The sequence below is a fragment of the Botrytis fragariae genome (genome assembly GCF_013461495.1).
Source record: "Botrytis fragariae strain BVB16 chromosome Unknown tig00000000, whole genome shotgun sequence".
Taxonomy (NCBI): Eukaryota; Fungi; Ascomycota; class Leotiomycetes; order Helotiales; family Sclerotiniaceae; genus Botrytis; species Botrytis fragariae.
In genome coordinates, this window is record NW_023500986.1 from 246,010 (window position 1) to 265,513 (window position 19,504).

Consider the following 19,504-nt stretch of genomic DNA (forward strand, 5'->3'; position numbering starts at 1 on the left):
TCATGTTCCAAACATCGCAATCAAGTGACCTTAGCATAAGAGGATCAAGGGGCGTACTCCAACTCTACAACTCTAATTGAGCTATAATATCATGAGATATAAGCGAGAGTGTATGTTTCATAGTAGTCCGGACTACCTGTCTCTTTTGGTTGGTCAAAACCTTGAGGCAGGAATGCCGACCTTGGCACTGAATGTATCAATTATGAATGAAGTTAGAGATAAAAAGCGATCTCAGGAATCCAATAATCTCGAGTGAGCCCATTGATTAGATTTCCCTACATCGTTCGTAGATAGCGTTTCATTCATGCCCAGAGCTCCTTCACCACTAGTTTGTTCTCACAATCTAGACCGTGAAGCTCCAGAAAACGTGGAGGTCGAATAGAGTTCTGACTAAACTTGACTCGTCTTCGCATGAATGCTCTTCCTATTATGACTAGAAAAGACCGAATTGGCAATCTGACCCTGAATACACACAAGCCACCGATCCAAAGTGCACCCTGTTTTCATGTTATGCCGTTTGATCCAGTGCTAGAAAAGTCTGGCATGCGATCCGGGGTACAGTAGTGGTGGAAAAATGCCAGACTAAAAGCGGCATTGACCCCGCAACACGCTACGATGAGTATCTTCGTATAACCTTACCGAAGTCTTTTAACAACTTTTTTCTTGGATCCTTGACTACATCCCGCTCGACGAACACTTTGAGCACTTCGATGCACCTTGTGAATAGTATCCTGCAAGGCTTGTCAAAAACAGCTTGAAGTTGAGGAGCTGTCGACGATCGATAGGAGGTGCACGGTGTTGAGGGGGAAAAGGAGGGCGGGAATAGCTCGGGAATTGACTTCGGTCTTTCGTTTTGCTAGTAATATGTTCATCAATGTGGCAGAAGTCTGCAGTGCATTGGAAACCAAGAACATAAGCTGTGTCACGTTCAGATTATGCTATAACTCAATTGGCTTCTCTTTTTACTCCAGGTACTTGATTGGAACTCTAAATGTTGCCCGCATATATGAACTCGGACTGCGGGGTAAACTTAAAGTGTTTTGATTACGACGGCAGATCGCATTTCCCCGCGTCGACCACATTTCCTAGATTCTAAACGTTCTACTCAAATGTCCGATGGTGTCCTACTCTCCTTGTGCTTGCTTGTGAGGGCGTGCTCAAGCTGCATCCCCAAATTCGCGCATCAATCACAATTGTCGTCCATCAAGCCGGCATCGTCATGGTAAGACAAAAAGAGGGGTAGCGACACCAGCTATGGCTTAGTTGCTCTTATTTTGCTGCTCCCTCTGTTCATGGACCTTTAGGAGGCCAATGGTCGCCGAATGAGTATGCAATGTTACTACATACAAGGCGGAGACATAGCTGATGCTACACGAAGCCTCTACTTTTGTTAATCCGGGCATCCGGAGCCAAGGGGTATAAGAGTTCGAGAGTAGAAAAGGTTGCGTATTTCCTCATCTTTGTGGTATTCTTTACCAGCTTTACAAGTTGCAAGTGACATACAACATTGACATACAACATTGACAAAATTTGAGTAAGACGTTGAAAATGACGATCCCAGATGAGTTCGATATCATCGTCTGTGGTGGTGGAAGCACCGGTTGTGTGATTGCTGGCAGGTATGTCGATATTATTCCAGATATTCATGCTCATTAGCTCGGTACTGAACGGTCCGCAGACTTGCAAACCTCGACCACAATCTCCAAGTTCTCCTCATTGAAGCTGGAGAGAGTAATCTCAACAACCCATGGGTATTTCGACCTGGAATCTGTAAGCCTTATGCTATATCCCTTCAACTGTATTTAACTAATAGCTATAGACCCCAAGAACATGAAACTCGATAGTAAGACAGCATCATTCTACTATTCTCGACCTTCAGAATGGCTCGCCGGTCGCAAAGCTGTTGTTCCATGTGCACATATTCTCGGCGGAGGGTCCTCTATAAACTTCATGATGTATACAAGGGCGTCTGCTTCCGACTATGATGACTTCCAGGCCAAAGGATGGTCTACAAAAGAACTCATTCCTTTGATGAGAAAGCATGAGACATACCAGCGGGCATGCAACAACAGGTTTGTGGATATATCTCCTGCCAATTCACATCTCTGACACTCTCAGGGACCTTCACGGCTTTGATGGACCCATTAAAGTATCATTTGGAAACTACACCTATCCAATTACTCACGACTTTCTACGTGCTGCCGAATCTCAAGGCATCCCAACAACTGATGATTTACAAGACCTGGTTACTGCACAGTAAGTCATATTCGCATTACTTTATTCCCATACTTACAAAAATATCAGTGGCGCCGAACACTGGCTGAAATGGATCAATCGAGATGTAAGTACACCTTTTTTTCCAAAAGAATCATAAATCTTACATCATGTTAAGACAGGTCGACGTAGCGATGCCGCCCATGCCTACGTTCATTCCACTAGATCCGTACATTCAAATCTTCACCTCATGTGTAATACCAAAGTAGATAAGATTATCATCGAGAATGGTCGAGCTGTTGGTGTTAAAACCGTGCCAACGAAGCCTCTTCACCCAAACGTAAGTTATTGTGTCCAAATTGATTGACTCTTTCTGACATTTGACCCCAATAGCAACGTTCACGCACTTTCCGTGCACGAAAGCAAATCGTTGTCTCAGGTGGCACCCTCTCATCACCGTTGATTTTACAAAGAAGTGGTGTCGGTGACCCAAAGAAATTGGAAAAGGTTGGTGTCAAGCCTGTTGTTGATCTACCTGGTGTTGGTCAGAATTTCCAAGATCATTATTTGACATTCTCTGGTATTTATTCTTGCCTGAATATTCATTACCATCCATTCATGCTAATACTTATCAGTCTACCGTGCTAAGCCCGGAACTGAAAGTTTTGATGATTTTGCCAGAGGTGTTCCAGAAGTTCAAAAGGCAGTGTTTGATGAATGGAATCTCAAGGGTACTGGCCCACTTGCGACGAACGGTATCGATGCCGGTGTCAAAGTTCGTCCAACTGAAGAGGAATTGAAAGAGATGGATAGTTGGCCAACGCCTCATTTCAGATCAGGTTGGGATAGCTACTTCAAAAACAAACCTGACAAGCCAGTCATGCACTACTCGGTCATTTCTGGCTGGTTCGGTGATCACATGTTGATGTAAGTTTGCAATTCTAATTCTCACGAGAAGAGGCTAATTAATTGTTAGGCCACCTGGGAACTTCTTCACGATGTTCCACTTCCTCGAATATCCATTCTCTCGTGGTGAAACTCATATCGTTTCTCCAGATCCATATGAGGCACCAGATTTTGATGCCGGCTTCATGAATGATGAAAGAGACATGGCACCGATGGTTTGGGGATACATCAAATCTCGTAAGTCTCTCTGCTCCATCAAAGCTGTCTATAACAACAGAGCCCTATACTAATGATCTAATACAGGTGAAACTGCCCGTCGTATGGACGCCTACGCAGGAGAAGTACAGAACATGCATCCATTCTACGCATATGACTCACCAGCCAGAGCCAAGGATATGGACTTGATGACGACCAATTCGTATGCTCTCCCGGGCAATGTTACTGCGGGTATCCAACACGGTTCTGTAAGTCTAATTCTCCATACTTAATGCCTATGGCCTTAGACATTCGAAAGCTGACGAAAGATAGTGGGCAATGCCTGTGGAACCAGGAAAGCCACCGCAAATTTCATATCTCAACAGTAACAAGCGAGATCTCCAAGAAGATCTCAAGTACAGCACTAAAGATATCGAGCATATTGAAGAATGGGTAAAGAGACATGTAGAGACAACTTGGCATTCACTTGGTGTAAGTCACTACCCGTAAGGTGCTGTGTGAGCATTTACCTAACACAAATTTAGACATGTTCCATGGCACCCCGTGAAGGAAACTCCATTGTCAAACATGGTGTTCTTGATGCACGTCTTAATGTTCATGGCGTCAAGGGTCTCAAGGTCGCTGATCTTTCTATCTGTCCTGATAATGTTGGATGTAACACTTGTATGTCTCTCCACCTAGCCGACCAAGTAAACATCAACTAACTTGCGACAGTCTCAACCGCTCTTCTCATTGGAGAGAAATGCTCTATGCTAGTCGCCGAAGATCTCGGTTATAGTGGTAAGGCACTTGATATGAAAGTACCCAACTATCATGCTCCAGGCGAGCTGAGCGGTATTGCTACCTCGCGTCTTTAATTTCGTCTATTGATGGAAATTTGGATATGAGGGATGGGTTACGGATTTCAACTTTCTTTTTAATAATGCCACTCATTCAAGGTTAATAGCACTTTGGGTTGTTATTTGTCAATATATGCTAGTGTAGTTACGATTTAATGAACTTTTTACTTATATTTTGAATGAAATAATTAGTCTCCAAGTTTCCTATAATGTTACTTCAACAGTTCAAACTCATACTCCTTACTGCCGATCACTATTTGAAAGCAGAATCACCTGTAAAGACGCGCTGACAATAGCTCATAACAAGTGAATCATATCAAGAGCTGATGAAAATAAGTCAAATCCAGTTATTGCATTGCCGCATTTGTCCGTCTAATCTTACTATACCTTTTCTCAAATACATTCTCAATTCTACCATATTTCCATCCATAATCTCTTTCTATCATACCACGATGGCCTAATGGCATGCTGATCTCAAGCTCCAGCACTTATAGTTCCAACATTCGCTGTTTCTTTCAACCTATCCGCTAGCATATCATCTAAAGGCTTCAACGCATTATCCAAACTCTTAGTATTCGAGTTTTCAAGAACGGATTTGCCAGCTGTCATTACTAGACGTTCAGGAGCTGGCTCTTGGAGATACGACATTACACGTGCGCGATGCGCGGCACGAAACAACTAGTGATGATACATCAGCACAGAATCCCACAAGTAGAAAGAACTGGGTGAAAATTGATAATGAACAAGGAATATACACACCTTCAGCTGATTCACCATCTTCGCAAACTCCTCTTCAATTTCCCTTTCTCCCATCTCCCTCACCCCCCTCACAAAACTATATTTCTTAAGCACCAAACACAATTCTCACTGTCTCACCGGTATATATCTCTCCATATTCTCATCTGTCAAATATATATCCATTATCAAGAACGCATCTAGAGCTTGGAAGAACAAGACATGATTTCCAGAAAGTCCATCGTATTTCACATATTCCCCATTGACGATTTTTCCAACGCCCCATCCTTGGAATCCCTGAACGTAGGAAAGCCAGACGGAGTGAGAGACGCGGAATTTAGTGAGATTTTCGTAGAAGACGAGGAAGAGGTCGCGGAGACGTTTGTTGATGGTACAGAGGTTGGGGAGGCAGGTGCTAGGGGATGAGGAGTTGTAAGCTAGGACTGAGAGAACCATTTCGTGGTAAATGGAGAAAGCCTGGGATAGTTAGTAGTACTACATGGGAAAATAATATGTTGGATAGAACTTACAACAATTTCAAGGTCATAAAACATTTGGAAGAAAACTTCTTTAGATGATCGAATCGAATCGGACATTCAAATGTTGATCCTATAGATTCTTTCTCCTCTTGTATTGAAGTTTAGTAAGACATTGGATGTATTGTTTCCTGCATCGGCGTCCACACCAAAATTCCGCTGAAGATATGACCACGGTGCGTTGAGTTCATATGGGAACTCGACAATTTTCTCCAATTGTGCTACTTTGACCACAGGAATGGTTGCCCATCTGAGTTCCCCTTAGTACATATTCGCTTATTGACAGAATACAACATACCTGTATGCATGACGACAGACAGCAATGCAGCAAGAGAACCCATTATATGCGTCTCTGGGAAAGATATCCCAATTGCCAGCTTCAACTGCAGCCATAATGGCCACAACTTGGCGAATATTTATCCGCTCCATCAATGACTTCCGCATCATAGATCAATATTTTCCGGATCTTTCATTGTTTTCATCATTATCTAACGAGGGCGGAGCCGCGGACAGAAGAGGGATGAGTTGGAAGTAAATTTCTTTGTGTGGATGAAGAGCCATAGGCCACGAATCATGATTTGCATTTGGTGGCCAAGCTCCTGCACCGTCCTCATCAACTAGTCTTGACATAGCGGCGGCCACTTCATGTTGATCTCGTAGATTTCTCAAAGCTTGATATTTTGAGACATTCTCGTTCTCGTCGATCTTTTCCTTCACTCTGGTTTGAATCGGAACTGTCACTGGTATTGGAACTTCAGCTCGCGTGCTGCAGATTCTGATTAAACTTACCAAAGCAAAAGCTAGGGTAGAAGCTAAAACCCCACGAAGAAGATCAATTCAAGCATCTTGCAGAGCGTTTTTATGGAAACTCGGTGGTTGAATATTGGAGTATCGTTGTTGAAATTAGGTCCAAGTGAAGCAGTGTCAGACCAAAATTGAGAAAATATTTGTTAGAGAAGAGCTAAAGATTGACGTTATTCTAGTCTAGTTTATAGAGTCCAGTTCTTATACTGGTCTACCAGCCTCGTCTTGCACGATTGATAAAATATTCGCGTAAGCCCCTTCATTGACGACGGTTACGTGCAACCACATGTTCTTATTTTGATTTTGTCGAAGAGAGAGGAATGCCTCCCTAAACACAACATTGACTTGGCTGAAAAATCAAGCAGATAGCACCGCCTTAACGGGAGAACTCGTAGATCTATCCATTGATCGTAGTAGACTCCCGCAAACCGGCGAAAAGATTCGTCGATACTGCAGCCCTAGCCAGTAGTATGTCTCAATTAAGACGCAATATATCGTAGACATCTTTCGAAAGCTTAAGATGGCACTATAATCCTGGGAGTAAGCTTATTTTTAACCCCCGTTTTGATTACCAGAACTCCACGGGGAGGCGAGAGACGTTGCACTTTAGCAATGTTATTCAATATACCCTAAGTAAACAGGTAAGCATGATCCATATTCATAGTAAGTTTCATCCCACACGAGCCGAGTGCCATTCTATGATCGCATTTGCTCCCCTCACGAGAGTAGCATTCTTCAATATGTTTTGAGAGAGGGTAATTGACGCCTCCATGGTTTCTTTTGGTGTAAGAACTTAGCCAACAGGTCTGTGAGCCCCTGACATATGCATTGAAGAAATCTCAGCCTATGCTTAACTTGAGCCTCGAAGAGTCTGATAGGGTCGAAACTAATGTCACCATACCAGATAGCTATTGCAACAATGTGAAGAGACGCCAAAATATATTATGTGTCATAAAAATTTCTGCGCGAGACAAACGCCAATCAAGAGTGTAAAGGTAAAAGCCTCAGTGTATTTTATTACTGCGCCGAAAGATCCAAAGACAGATCAATTTTAAGTGGCAATACCTGTGCAGCTTTCTCATCTATTGCACTGGAAGATTTCGGGCCCGTATGGGTAAGATGATAGTTTTGATCGCTTACCAAAACCCCATCATTTTCACTATCAAGCAATTTCGCACTGGGAAACAACCGGTTTGAATCAATGCACTCAAATCTTCCCCATTCCAGGGTACAAATTTGAGCTGATACCCAGACAATTGAGCCTCACCCGAAAAGTTCGCGTATGAGATTTAACTTCGGGTTTGAAAGGCTCAGGAACTAGCACGAAAGAATAATTTGCAAGTGTAAGATTAGCAAGTACAGAAAAGAGTACGCGTCGCATATGGAAAACCGAAGATACTCGGCCAAGAGTGAGATGAGATCCTTCAAACAATCCATCCACTGGTCGAAGTGCGAAGGTGTCATTTTCATCGATGCCACGTTGCCGATCATTGCTTGATGGCTTCCAGTGGCATCTTTAATATCATGAGGTCTGATCGAAGGCATGAGTGTCTATATTTCTGTCAAAGCTTAGAAGTTAGGTACAAGTTCTGGGTAAAACAAGGGACTAAAGATAGATCTCAGACAGCGTTCAGGCAATGGACTCGGTAGGTGCCGAGAATTGAGCCTCCTCGAGAATGACAATGCAAGCTTATTTGCGCCAGTACTCCGATACTTTGCATGGACGAGACATGCTATATGCATTAGAAATCGCGCACGCACTCTCAGCCCTATTTGATGATCACATATGCTCTACTGATTGAATCGACTAATAGGTGACTTTTCAAACGTAGTGCAGTTAGTGACTTCTATAGCACTCTCTCTGATCTGTTCAAATCTCAGGTAAACAAGATTTGACGGTGCATCTTGTTCATGGTGGGCTGTAGCAATTACCGCATCTTCATCATTTCAACTTAAATTAAATAGTTATATTGATCCTAATCAGAGTTGCAGTTCCACAACTGCGCTAAGCGGATATGCAATTAAGAGGCTCCAGCCGTAATCGGGTCATCAGAGTGGTTTTTTTTGTGGTAGACTTGGTTGGATAGTGGTTACAATGTTGATGAAGACCGAGATGCTTGGATTTCGATAGAGTATGACCCGACACCAGAGGAACTATCACACGAGCTGACCAGGCAACCCTAAATTTTATTTGGAGGTGAAAGATAATACCAGAAATGTGCGGAAACGATACTGCCCAAAGTCTAAGCACTAATTGGGTATAGATACTTCCGTTCAAAGTTCAGCCAAATTTAAAGTCCAGTGAATAATTGACCACCAATGTTGTGCGAATTCATACACCATGTAAGTATGATGTATCCAAAAACAAAAGGTTTGCCTTGACTGTTCTTGAGGGAAGCCCATGTGACAATACTACAAGCTATGCATACTTGGATTTAGTAGCTGTATGGCCAAGTAACTTGAAGACAATTAGAATTTAACTTCCATCACAAAAACTTGATTCGCGACGGGGACAAAGTGTTTATAGAGCTATTTGTATGTCTCATAGTATCCTATGACTATGGCTTCCTTGCAATAGTAACGGTATACTTCTGGTACAAGCCCTCCTCAGAATTGATGTCATGAAGACATGCTCTGGTCAATGTCTCCAATTTATCTCCACTTATGTCAATAGCTCCAAGCATTTTGCGAAGTAACTCCGGATACTGTGGTATCAATTTAGCTTGGACATAACTCGCCATTGCTTGACTTTTGGGCGTTTTGCTTGACGCCGAGAATGAAAACTCAAAACTTTGGACGTTGAGCACCTCCAAACCACTATCTCCCATTAGTGCTGCTGCTCCAGAGCCCGAAACTGTCGATAATCCGGACTTTTGAGCCCCGGATAAGATTGCTTTGTGCCATTTCCAATCGTCGCTCACACAATCTGCAGTCCCGACGCGATAAAATTTCCAGTCTAAATCCTGATGCTCAATTATACCACCAGACCTCAACGCATGTGACATGGTTGAAAAGTACTTTGGCCAATTGTTGATACCTAAGAAAAGCATGCGACCGAAGATATAATCCAATCCTTCCGGTTTGAATATCTCGCGGCTTAGAATACCATCGTCAGGTTGGTTGTAGTCAACATCCAATGCATTTCCTTGAGCCCAAACCACATTACCCGGTGCCATTTTTCGTGACTCCTCTGGGACTGGGGTTAGGTCGAGACCGTAAATGGTGGCAGATGGCAAGATTGTAGCAATCTGAATGGTCGCTACACCAGTACCACAGCCAACACTAGACCACCCAAAAATCAGCAATTGCAAAACATTCTTGGTGACACTGTGTAGTGACTAGGGCATAGGTTATGAAGCATGCAAATGAGTCCCCCGATCGATACATTCATAGTTTAATAATTGGTTAGTTATACTTACTCAATCACCTTGTAAATATTATCTAGTGTTTGTAATGGAGCTAAGAGAGGGAAGCCGCCAATCATCTCGACAATGGCAGTTGCCTGAGTATCAAGCCGATCCTGCTCAATGACACTATGGTAATGATATTAGTAGAGCTTTCAGTGATTGAAGACCATGAGCCTACTCATTTGCTTTTGGTAGCACATAAGCCGCGTTCGTGTCATGATATCGCTGTTGGCTGTCAACTTTGACTGTCGTCATGTTGAAAGTGCGATTTGCGGTATATTGAGAAAGTGGTGATTGATCAGTAAATTGAAATGGAATCAGTTGTGTTTAAGTTTGCTCGTTTTGCAAGACAAATCTTGTCATATTGTATTTGAAGGAGTTGGAGTTGATACTCGAGTCTCCTCCCACGGTGAGCGTGATGAGATGGCATACTGCATTCTTGCCGTGTACGATTCATGACAAGCTGATCACCATGTATGCTGATGTGTATGCAGAAATCTATGCCGTTTGAATTATTTAGGAATGTCTACAAATTGCTTGGCATGAGGATCAACGAGGGAGTGCCGCTAAAACTATTCAAGGTTAGCTTAGAAATGTCCTCGGCATCCCAAATATCGCCAGACCATCCAACAGAATTCAACAGTGTGAGAACACGCAAATAATGTTTGAAATCATGGTGAAAAACCCCCCTCGGCTCAACATTAGAAAGGATCTGTATCTCTCGTTTGAGTTAATCAGGTATTGCTGCAGCTACATTCATTAGCTATGAATAGGTAGGTGAGATATGCAAATATGCCTACATTTCGAGAAGTCCAAGTCCATCATCTCTATGCTGTGCAAATTAACAGTTATTCTTAACGACTGTCTGATCTGAATTCTTAAAACTACGGTGCAAAGAGTTTGCCAACTTTTCTATTCTTTAATGGACCACAACACTTCACCAATTATTGAGCGCCCTGCCGGCGAGGATACCATCATGATGTCCTCCCGTCCACCACCTGCTTCAGAAGAGGATCACAACAAGGAAAGCTACACTGTTTCTCCTTCGAGTGATGCATTTCTCGAAAATGGTAGTAGTACCCCACCAAAAATCGAAATGTCCAGTCTGCTAAAACAGAACGTCTTCATGGTTTTTATCACCTTAACCCAACTAGTTCAAATGATCCCTCTGGGAGCCGGTATTAATTCTAGTTTTGCTATCGGGGCAGCATTGGGAGCAACAGAGGCGCAGTCAGTTTGAATAGTTGCCTCGTACCCTTCAACTCAAGGAACTTTCGTTTTGATTGGTAAGACCATCCATCAGATTGCATTATTATGCAAACAATTGGCATGAGAATAGCTGACATGTCGTTATTTCAAAGGAGGTCGTCTAGGTGCAGTCTATGGCCACAAGAACGTCTTCACCGCTGGTTGTGTTTGGTGGACTCTCTGGGCATTGTGCGGTGGATTTTCTGATAACTTGATATCGATGTGTATTGTGAGAGGATTATGTGGAATAGGCGGTGGTCTGATGATACCAAATTTTGTGGCTTTGCTAGGCATCACCTTCCCACCTGGAAAGAAGCGAAATTTGAGTTTTGCTTTATTTGGCGCTGCTGGTGGATCTCTTGTTGGTGCGGTTATTATCCAGCTTTCTGATTGGAAATGGCTTTTCTTTATGCTGTAAGCTGCTTTTGTATACTTCATGAGTCTCATTTACTAATAGAAACTAGTGGTCTGCTCGGATTTCTTGTTTACGGAGTTGCGATCATGGCTGTTGGTGCGGATATTCCCATCGATTCAAAGGGCACCGTAGACTGGATTGGCTCTTACCTGGGAGTCGCTGCTCTCATCCTTTTTAATTTTGTCTGGAAGTATGCTGTGGAAGCTCATTATATTATGCGGAAAAAGCTAAATTGTTAATAGTCAAGCACCACTCGTTGGATGGGACAGTCCTTACGAGATCGCACTTCTTCTTGTGTCTGTAATTCATTCTGCCGGATTCGTATACTGGGAAATGAAAGTCGCCAAAGAACCAATTTTACCATTCAACATCTGGAAGGCCCCCTCATTCGGACTTTTGATATTGACCGTTTTCTCTTTCATAAGCCTGGGTATCTTTTTTTGATACATGAGTGCATATATACAAAACATTCATGGAGATAGTCTTATTCTTACTAGTATACAATACTTGCTACTTACTTTAATTGAATATGCAACCTCTTTTCTTGCAGTATGGCTAGTTTCTCGGGTACTGGCTTAGATCATCATTGACCTGGGATGTTCGGCAATGATCATTATCAACGTCCTTCTCTCGACCATTCTTGCAAAACTCACTTACTGGGCAATAGCATTTCTCGCAATATTCATATCGGCTTTTACCATTAATCTGATTACCACCAGTGCTTAGATTATTGTATATAACACTGTTTCAATGAAGCATTAAGGTATAGCAGATTTTTTGATAAGCACACTTCTTAGTTATGGGTTAAGCACTGGTTTGGGTATCACCTGAACTATAGAAGTGAACATCAACAACAATAGGAAAAATCTTCTTAGAAGTTATCATAATGTCATATACTTGGGAGTCGGTTTGGCAAATGCTGATCTCATTATTAGCATTGTATTCATACATATTCCTAAAGATACCCGGGAAGACTGAACGAAGGATGACACGCATGCTAAAGAGAAAGATCAACTATAGGGAATAAACAGATAGCTAATTGCTTTTTCGAGGATTAATATAAATTGGTTTTAGTTCTCTAATATCTCATTGTTCTGAGAGTTGTATTTTATAATTTGTAGGGCAACAGCATAGTTGGCTGAAGGTTCGACGACCAAGGGGTTATCAATCAAGAAGGTTTCTTAAGATTAAATTTACTGTATAGTCTGTCTGCACACACCAATCTTGAAATAAGGATAAAGAATCTTAAGTTAACTTTCTTTTTCTTAGTCAACCTTCTGGGAAGATGGCTGTCTGTATAATTCAATACCCTAATATATGGGTGTCATTCAGCATCCATATGGATGTGTCACTTGATGATCGTACACATTCACTTTCACAATAAACATCCAATATCAGAGTCAACACAGACAATAGTGTCTCAATGATTGGGTTTAAAATTCAAACGTAAGCCTGTAGCTCTGAAGCATGCTAATACAGTGAAAGCTACATTTCAATCCTTAGTAGCATGTCTGCTATTTACCCATTAAATTGATGTCCATTGCCAGTCATACAAAAACTTGCTTCCATGCTCTATTTTCTCCCAAACAGAACTTTAGATGTTCTGAACGGAATAAGGCTGTAGATACATGCCCTTAATTTTGCCCTGCGCTGCCAAAACACTGCTTACATTCTTCAATGCATTTTCATGAAAAACAGCGAAATCTATATCACGTCGTTAGAACTTTTTACTTGCACAAAAAAAGAAATTGGGACTGGCATACTCCTCGCGTGCCCTGTCTCGCAGGCATAGATACTCCATCTTATTGCGGTTTCATATTTGAAAATATAAGTACTCTCCAAGGTAACCCAATATCCACTGAAAGAATCATTGCCAGAATTTTACGCCACGGGAACGGTGGAGGCAAGTTGCTCGAATTTTTTATTTATCCAGATGCCAGAAATAACAATCTCTAACGATAAACAGGATCTCTTTCTCCACTTCCATCGCTACCTAGTATATCTCTACGAGAAAGCCCTCCGTGAAGAATGCGGCCACAAAGGATACCAGCCCTACTGAGACTGGACACTCCTGGGAAGATCCGCGAGAATCTAGCGTTTTCAACGGTTCTCCAACATCCATGGGAAGTAATGGTGCTTCATACCTAATCGTACCAGTACCACTATCTCCGCATTTGGAATTACTCTAGGCATCCCTCCTGCCACCGGCGGTGGCTGTATATCCGGCTCTTTCTCAAATAACTATACTGTTAATCTCGGTCCCATCGCTTACGCTCCCTATGGTTCCGATCACGGTCTAGGATACAATCCCCGCTGTCTATCGCGCGATATTTCAACGGTTTGGTCTAACAACACCAAACCTTCCGATGTTGTAAAACTCATTAAAATAGTCCGGATCTAGGAATATTCGACACGAATCTCGAAGCACTAGATGGGGTTCACGCAGGGGGGCATTTCTCAATGGGTGAATTGGGTCTAGATACGTATGCGAGTGCGGTAGACCCAGCTTTTTGGTTACATCATGCTATGGTTGATAAAATCTGGGGTTTGTGGCAGAATTTAAATGCAGGTAACAGGACGAAAATGGTTTATGGTACGGGGACGGCATTTAACGGTGAGTAAGCTTTGAGTGGGCGGGGGGAGAAAGTGGAGCCTTGCTAATTGTTGTCTCTAGTACTCCCAAGTGCGAATATTGCGCTTGGTACACTGGTTGATTTTGGAATTCTGGCACCGAAACAGAGAATTAGTAGTCTGATTTCGACGATCAAAGGTGCTTTTTGTTATTCTTATGTTTAGTTATTTTGGTTGATACCGACTGTATCTTGGGGCAGCGTTCATTGTGTGGCTATGGAAGTTCCCGATTTCGTGATGCCTTTTTGATTCCTCTCATGATATCATACAGGCTCATATAGGATGCATTGATTCTCTCATTGGAGTTCGGTAAATCTAGATTGAATTGAGTGACTACGTGATACAATCATTTTGTCATCTACAACAAGGATAAACAATTTCGAAAGATTTATGAGTCGTCAGCGTGCTCTAGACGATGGGTTCATGAAGAGCTTGCAAATTTACAAAAGACATTGTATCGTTCACAAATGATTGATCATGTACCTCAAGAGGTTCACTTAATCGGCGTTGAATTATGAGACTATGTTGCTTCTAGTTTTTGAATTTGCAAAACGTACAGAAGCAATGAGGTTTCAATCTATCTATGCCAAACTCTTAATCAATTCTTCCAATTCATGCTCGCTCAATTGTTTGATTCCCAAGAGATCATTGTCCAATTTGTGATAGGCCTCGAAGTGCGATCCATATCCCTCGCCCCAGATTGAAGCAATAATGAATGGCATGGCGAATTTATGTGGGTCCGGCTGTGGTTTCTTCAATTCTTCCCATGCGCCCGCTACGATGTCATCAACCGACGCAATATTCTCAGTCCAACCTTCTGATCCTAAAACCTTCTTTCCAATATCCGCGAGATTCTTGAGAGTAGTTGCGTAACTTTGAATATAGACCGCGCGATTCTTTGTCTCCTCTGGGTGCTTGAGTATACCAACTACAGCTCGTCCGATGTCTGGAAGAGTAGTGGTACTGAAAGTTCGATTACCCCCATCATAAAGTGTGATGCTTTTTCCCTTTGCGCTCATAACAAATCCAACTGACAAGCCCCAATCAAGAAATGCACCATTTACCACAAGAGTGTATGAAAATTCGCTAGAAACCTGCTTCTTGAGAGCATTTTGGACAGCAATTTTAGGTTGGAAAACTGGCAAGGCTCCAGTATTTTCTCTAGGTGTATTGGATCCAAACTCAGAGGGAATGAAGCGCTTGACATGAGCTTTAGCTGCTGCTTCAACGAGAAGAAGCTGCTTGTCTAAACTAGCTGAGGCGAGAGTGGATACAACAGCATCTTGTCCTGTAAGAGCATTGGTGAGTGATTCGAGGGAGTCGTAGTCGACTTCCTTGACTGTAACAGGTGATGGAAATTTGTGAGTGCTCGATTGTCGAGTAAGTACTGTGACTTGAAAGCCAGCCTTAATAAGCTGATCAAGGATTGCTGGACCAAGATTGCCAGAAGCCTATATAGATGTTAGGGACGGCCCATCAGAGGAAATGGGTAATTCCTTACTCCTGCCAACGCAACTTTCGTGATTCCAGACATCTTGTAGATATGTAAAAGGTTTATAGTGGTGCTTTGTGTTATTGCTAGTGAGATACAAACTAAGATGAAGTGCTGAATGATGGTTTAGTCTGGAAAGTGATAGACTTGTATAGGTACTATATAGCTATTATAGAAACCGTTCATCTCGGTGTACAATGAGGGATAAGCTGCCCGATGACAAACCGCCCTCACGGCAACAATACATTCGGTCCACAACATCGCTATTATTTGTAAGCATATTCCGATGGCACAACTTATATATAAGCATTGCGCAATTTCGCGGGATCTCCCACATGCCACCGGCCGCTATTCACCTCTTGCTTTGGCCCACGGGAAGAAGCATCTAGCAAACGCTTGGCAATCCTAAGAAAGTCAAAGTCGCGAGTGGGCCAATGAATCGGAAGAACCGTAGATTATGTGAGGCTGTAGGCTTATTACTAGCTAGGTACACGAGAAGCACATCATCATCCTGATCCTTTGTGTTATTTCTAATCCAACAATGGGCTTGGGCCAGCCACAAATGAGGGATGAGAACGTTAGGTGTGGCTGGCGATAGCTTACATAATCACACGCACCTTTCCGGCTTCACACGCGTCTTCCTCAGCAAACAATCACACTCCTCCTAACAACTCAAGTTAATACTTTCTTTGATACCCTGGTATATCAAATCTCAAATGATCGCAACATCATATCGATGCATTTCTTCTCAGCTAGGTCTTTCGCGATGCAGAGTTTTATACTTGCTACTGTGAATATCACAGTTCTCTCGCTTTCGTATTCAAATACTGAGCTTGGCTAATAAGCAGTGCGTGTCGGGACATTCACCAATTGGTGGATATCTTACTCCTCTTTGAACTTCACACTTTATGTTCTTTCCCATTTACTTCTCTACATCTATTCCAATCCACCGGCAATAACTTGTGTACAAAAGATGACACAGACTTCTCCCACTGCATTTGTCACCCCACAAGCAAGAGATGCATTATCTCCAACTCGTACACAACCAATAGCAAAACGTATCAAATGCAAAGAGTCTGGATGCGGAAAGCTCTTCAGTCGCAAAGAACACCTGACTCGACACATGAAGTTACATGATCCTAACCTTCAATATGAATGTCCTGTATGTGGTCGGCGATATGCGCGAAGGTAATTTAGCCCTTCAATCATTCAAATAGATAGACTGATCATTGCATACAATCCACTCAGTGACGTATTGAAGAGGCATTTAGATCATCATGCTCAGAATTCAAGCGCGAAACGCACAATGGTCGCATGTACATCCTGCCATGAGCGAAAGCTCAAGTGTGATGACGCATCACCTTGTCGATCATGCACTCACACTTCAACAGAATGTAGCCGATCGATTGATGGTGGGACTAATCGTACGGAAGTCAACGGTGTGGGCGTGAATGAGGCTATTGTCGGGAACAGCGTGGTCAATGCTCACAGTTCGAATCAGCACTCTGATCTTTCACATCCCTGGTTTCAATCTGAAAACCCAACGTTATCTTTACCTCCATATTCAGATGCGACTCTCGAGCTATTGTTTCAAAGTGAGGATATTCCCAGCGGAGACTTTTCTTGGGGTCAACACCAGTCCGCGGGAGGCAATCCTACAGATTTTTTCCATATACCTCTGTCTGACGATGCTTCCATCTCTCTGCATGCTCTCAATGATCCACACAAGTCTCGGGTGAATGTAACATATTATGATGCTGACCCTAGTGACAGAACAAGGTCAACATTTGCATCACAATCACCGTTATCATCATTATCCTCTGAGCACTCCGAGCAAGATCATTTATCAGAATTACGTAGAACACTGAGTCAAGATCAAGGTCATCTGAACCAGCTTCTAGAAGTCTATTTCACCAAAATTCATCCATCCTGGCCCATTTTACATGCTCCAACATTCAATCCTCAAAGTGTTTCGCCGATCTTGCTAGGCTCCATGCTAATGCTTGCGAATTGGTTGGATGGAAGTCAGCAGCATGAAAAACTTGCGTCGATTGTATTTGAAGCAATATTAGCTGCCCTATTGGTAATGTATACCCTCTGAGGATCGATTTTTTCTATCTCTAATCTAGATTTACAGGAAGTTCATCTCTCACTCGACAAGGAGATTGATCAATCGTCGCTCCAAAATCTCCAAGGTCTTCTTTTGTGTGTTGTGTACACAATTTCTCTTTGGTGAGTTATGTTTCCAAAAGTGAGACTTCACATCATTTTCCGTTCACTACTGATAACTTCATAGACCACCAGAGGAATGTCATCGAGAGCTGTTTATCTGAATGGTGCACTCATCTCAACATGTCGTCATGCTGGTATTTTCAATGGACAGAACACATATTATGAGCTGGGTGATTGTCCATTTGATCTTTGACTGGCTCAGGAACAACTTCACAGGTACCCATACCCTCATGAATTTTGCCTCAGTCTGTCTACGCCATATTCTGACAGCAACTAGACTTTCATTTTCTAGTCTGAGAGTGGATGCTTATCTGAGCGTCCTTATGGATTATCCACCGTCTGTTCGTTATCAGGAGATCAGTATTCCCCTTCCAAAGTCTACAAAGCTATGGACTGTGGCAACTGATGAAGAAAGACGAAAACTTCAGTGGTATGAACCTGCAGGTCGCGAGAAAGCCCGGTTCTGCTTTCTCATGCGCGATCTTATTGATGCTAGCGAAAACCAGTCAGTCTCGTATCATCTCACTGATAATGACTATCATCTCGGACTTTGTTCCCTGCAGATTGGTACTTGGGAAACGGCTCGCGAAGCTTTCTGCTGTTGTGATTCAGATGAGCTGATAACGGATTCAAAAAGAAGCGATCCAGTACATCGATGGGGCTCTCAACTCAATCTTTGGCGTACAAGAATGGAAGATCACGCTCAATTGCACCCAGAGATCAACTCTACTGAGTCCAATGATGATCGCATATTTCCACAACTGAACCTCATACTATGGCATATATCGGCCCTCACAGTTCATGCGCCCCTAAAGCTCTTACAACGACAAGGATGTTGTTTCAAATGTCGTCCTGGAGCCGGTTTGACTACACAAAGAACAAGAGCGCGTCTAAGTAGCTGGATGTTTTCGCCACATCCTCGTACTGCCCTTTGGAATGCTGGTCAGATTTGTCGGCTAGCAGAAACTAAATTCTCGAATCGCTCATCTAATACTGATCCTTTGCTCAATCCACTTGCAATGCCAGGAATTCTAAAGAGTGCAATTGCTGTTTGTTCTTATGCATATCATATTCGTGCCTGTTTTGGATGCACTAGTGTATTAGGAGATTCGATCGATCTATTCAATGCATCTCACAAAGATGACAAATTAAAGAATTGGACGGAGCACGGAATTGGAATGGCTACCTGGGGTACAGAAGCAATTCCAGTCTGCCATTGTAGATTTAAGGATCTGGAATCGTGGTTTCGAGAGAGATTTGCGAGACATCCAGGTGCCGATACACAATTCACGTCGTTTCTCGCCGGTTTGGGCGAATGAAAGTTTGAGTTCTTTTAGACTGAGAGCAAGTTCTCATAGTTTTACAGCAGGAAGAAAAAAATTATGTACTGTAGACGCACGAGATTATAATTTCACCTACCCTGGGGCCATATTCTCAAGGGAAATATCAGAACGCGTTGGTTTTTTACCCCACCTCAAGTGGCATGCTCAAGCTGGGGCTAAGAAAATTTTAGAACGGATACCTCAAAGCGAGAACGCTGCATTTGGGCTGCAAATCATAGAACAAGATTGTGTCATCCGTGTGTCATCCGAAATGAGCATCGATTAAACTTCGGAGTTGGAGTTGCATTTAGATATGACTAATTAGGTATACAAACGTCTCTTGACAATGGAGTAGGATAGTCGAAGGTTATAGTCCTAACAACTCTGCGCATAACCTTCATTTTAGGATTGTTTCTGATAATTTAGAATAGAGCGTGCATCGAGGAAGACTCGTCGAATATCTGCCTGAATACTTCACTTCACAGACGAGCAGTCAGTTGAGAGAAA

At 42.7% G+C, this 19,504-nt stretch overlaps 8 protein-coding genes across 8 annotated transcripts; 3 read left to right on the forward strand and 5 right to left on the reverse strand.

Moving 5' to 3' along the window:
* Positions 1-1,548: 1,548 nt before the first annotated feature.
* Positions 1,549-4,193, forward strand: Bfra_006280 (putative alcohol oxidase protein; the record flags this gene model as incomplete). The annotated part of the gene is made up of 13 exons (XM_037336654.1): positions 1,549-1,619; positions 1,679-1,770; positions 1,820-2,072; positions 2,119-2,256; positions 2,305-2,341; positions 2,393-2,554; positions 2,608-2,794; positions 2,850-3,141; positions 3,191-3,357; positions 3,424-3,584; positions 3,649-3,807; positions 3,861-3,999; positions 4,051-4,193. The coding sequence occupies 13 exons, from the start codon at positions 1,549-1,551 to the stop codon at positions 4,191-4,193; spliced, it is 2,001 nt and encodes a 666-aa protein (XP_037198020.1).
* A 456-nt stretch (positions 4,194-4,649) lies between these two features.
* Bfra_006281 (putative 15-hydroxyprostaglandin dehydrogenase (nad(+)) protein) lies at positions 4,650-5,506 on the reverse strand (the record flags this gene model as incomplete). Its single annotated transcript, XM_037336655.1, has 3 exons — positions 4,650-4,853; positions 5,052-5,387; positions 5,441-5,506. The coding sequence occupies 3 exons, from the start codon at positions 5,504-5,506 to the stop codon at positions 4,650-4,652; spliced, it is 606 nt and encodes a 201-aa protein (XP_037198021.1).
* On the reverse strand, positions 5,507-5,839 carry Bfra_006282 (putative 15-hydroxyprostaglandin dehydrogenase (nad(+)) protein; the record flags this gene model as incomplete). Its single annotated transcript, XM_037336656.1, has 2 exons — positions 5,507-5,696; positions 5,745-5,839. 2 exons carry the CDS (start codon positions 5,837-5,839, stop codon positions 5,507-5,509), a joined length of 285 nt encoding a protein of 94 aa, XP_037198022.1.
* Positions 5,840-8,808: 2,969 nt separating this feature from the next.
* On the reverse strand, positions 8,809-9,912 carry Bfra_006283 (putative methyltransferase domain-containing protein; the record flags this gene model as incomplete). The annotated part of the gene is made up of 3 exons (XM_037336657.1): positions 8,809-9,532; positions 9,670-9,783; positions 9,836-9,912. 3 exons carry the CDS (start codon positions 9,910-9,912, stop codon positions 8,809-8,811), a joined length of 915 nt encoding a protein of 304 aa, XP_037198023.1.
* A 667-nt stretch (positions 9,913-10,579) lies between these two features.
* Bfra_006284 (putative efflux pump antibiotic resistance protein) lies at positions 10,580-11,764 on the forward strand (the record flags this gene model as incomplete). The annotated part of the gene is made up of 4 exons (XM_037336658.1): positions 10,580-10,891; positions 10,997-11,319; positions 11,370-11,510; positions 11,563-11,764. 4 exons carry the CDS (start codon positions 10,580-10,582, stop codon positions 11,762-11,764), a joined length of 978 nt encoding a protein of 325 aa, XP_037198024.1.
* A 1,150-nt stretch (positions 11,765-12,914) lies between these two features.
* Positions 12,915-13,270, reverse strand: Bfra_006285 (uncharacterized protein; the record flags this gene model as incomplete). Its single annotated transcript, XM_037336659.1, has 3 exons — positions 12,915-13,024; positions 13,084-13,178; positions 13,206-13,270. Coding segments are annotated over 3 exons (270 nt in total), but the record flags the coding sequence as incomplete, so codon positions are not given.
* A 1,262-nt stretch (positions 13,271-14,532) lies between these two features.
* Bfra_006286 (putative oxidoreductase - protein) lies at positions 14,533-15,485 on the reverse strand (the record flags this gene model as incomplete). Its single annotated transcript, XM_037336660.1, has 2 exons — positions 14,533-15,402; positions 15,453-15,485. The coding sequence occupies 2 exons, from the start codon at positions 15,483-15,485 to the stop codon at positions 14,533-14,535; spliced, it is 903 nt and encodes a 300-aa protein (XP_037198026.1).
* Positions 15,486-16,416: 931 nt separating this feature from the next.
* Bfra_006287 (putative transcription factor c2h2 cys6 protein) lies at positions 16,417-18,994 on the forward strand (the record flags this gene model as incomplete). The annotated part of the gene is made up of 5 exons (XM_037336661.1): positions 16,417-16,631; positions 16,692-17,526; positions 17,581-17,655; positions 17,740-17,845; positions 17,946-18,994. The coding sequence occupies 5 exons, from the start codon at positions 16,417-16,419 to the stop codon at positions 18,992-18,994; spliced, it is 2,280 nt and encodes a 759-aa protein (XP_037198027.1).
* Between the last annotated feature and the right edge of the window lie 510 nt (positions 18,995-19,504).